Source organism: Crocuta crocuta, unplaced genomic scaffold (assembly GCF_008692635.1).
Source record: "Crocuta crocuta isolate KB4526 unplaced genomic scaffold, BGI_CrCroc_1.0 C28666402, whole genome shotgun sequence".
Lineage (NCBI taxonomy): Eukaryota > Metazoa > Chordata > Mammalia > Carnivora > Hyaenidae > Crocuta > Crocuta crocuta.
Window position 1 is genome coordinate 1 of NW_027550240.1, and position 1358 is coordinate 1358.

The 1358-nt window shown below is 66.6% G+C and overlaps 1 protein-coding gene across 1 annotated transcript; it reads right to left on the reverse strand.

Annotated features, from left to right (window-relative positions):
- Positions 1 to 11: 11 nt before the first annotated feature.
- LOC144219091 (inward rectifier potassium channel 4) lies at positions 12 to 1352 on the reverse strand. Its single transcript, XM_077749062.1, has one exon. It carries the CDS (start codon positions 1314 to 1316, stop codon positions 324 to 326), a length of 993 nt encoding a protein of 330 aa, XP_077605188.1. The 5' UTR covers positions 1317 to 1352; the 3' UTR covers positions 12 to 323.
- Between the last annotated feature and the right edge of the window lie 6 nt (positions 1353 to 1358).

Here is a 1358-nt window from a genome sequence, read left to right on the forward strand (position 1 = left end):
CACATGATGCCCACCCCCCCCAGCAGTCCAGCCGCCTTCCCCAAGGTTCTGAGAGCAGAGGGGGCATGTCCTTGGAGTGTCAGTGGGAAAAGGGTGGTGGGTCTGGGGTCCCCGAGACGCCAGTGGGTCGGCTGACAGGGCGGAGGGTATCCTGGGCTCTGGAGTCACTGGGGAGGGGTCCCGCAGTCTCCGAAGCCCCCACCTCCCTCCAGAAGGTCCACGGAGCCAGGGGCAGCTCTGTCCTGAGTGTGGAGGGGGTGTCCTGGCATCCCACCCCCCCGGCAGAGGCTATTGTGGGAAGTGACGAGGGCGGGGCCTGGAGGTCAGATAGCAGACTCCCTGCGGTAGGAGACGTTGTCCAGAGGGAGGGTGGCCTGCATGCGCTCCAGATCCAGGTGGCTGCCAAACTCCAGCATTCGGATGATGCCCGCCTCCTCCTTGGAGCCCGCCTCCAGGCCCAGGCCCGCGGCCACGGCAGCAGCGGCCGCTGCCTCCTCCTCCATCTCCTCTTCCTCCTGGCTCATGAGGGCCAGCTCATTCTCGTAGCAGAAGGCACTGGGCGGCGGCGGCGGGGCGGGCAACACGGTGATCTTGCTCTCCTGCAGCTCCCGGGCCGAGCAGCAGGGCGTGCCGGCCACCTCGTAGGTCTTGTGGAAGCGCGAATAGTCCACCTTGTAGTGGCTCTTCTCCTCGAAGACCACGGGCTCGAAGCGGTGGCCCCACAAGATCTCGCTGGCCAGGTAGGAGCTGCGGGCCTGCGTGGTCATGGCCGTGGCCTCCACCATGCCCTCGAGGATGACCACGATCTCAAAGTCCTCCGACTCCAGCTCCTCCTTGCCCATGCCGTAGAGCGGGCTGTCCTCGTCGATCTCGTGGACGATGATGATGGGCGACACCAGGAAGATGCGGTCCAGGCCGATGTCGTAGCCCACGTTGAGGTCCCGCTGGTCCAGCGGCAGGTACTCGCCCTCCTGGGTCATGTAGGGCTTGATGAGCTGGGCCCGCACGTGGGCCTCCACGATGTGGCTCTTGCGCAGGTTGCCCACGCGCCACATCAGGCACAGCTTGCCGTCGCGCACCGAGATGACCGCGTGGTGGCTGAAGAGCAGCGTCTGCGCCCGCTTCTTGGGCCGGGCCATCTTGGCCATGATGGTGCCGATCATGAAGGAGTCGATGACGCAGCCCACGATGGACTGGACCACCACGGCGATGACCGCCAGCGGGCACTCCTCCGTCACGCACCGGAAGCCGTAGCCGATGGTCGTCTGCGTCTCCACCGAGAACAGGAAGGCGCCCAGGAAGCCGTTCACGTGCATGATGCAGGGCTTGGGGGCCGCCGGGGCTGCCGCGCCCCCTCC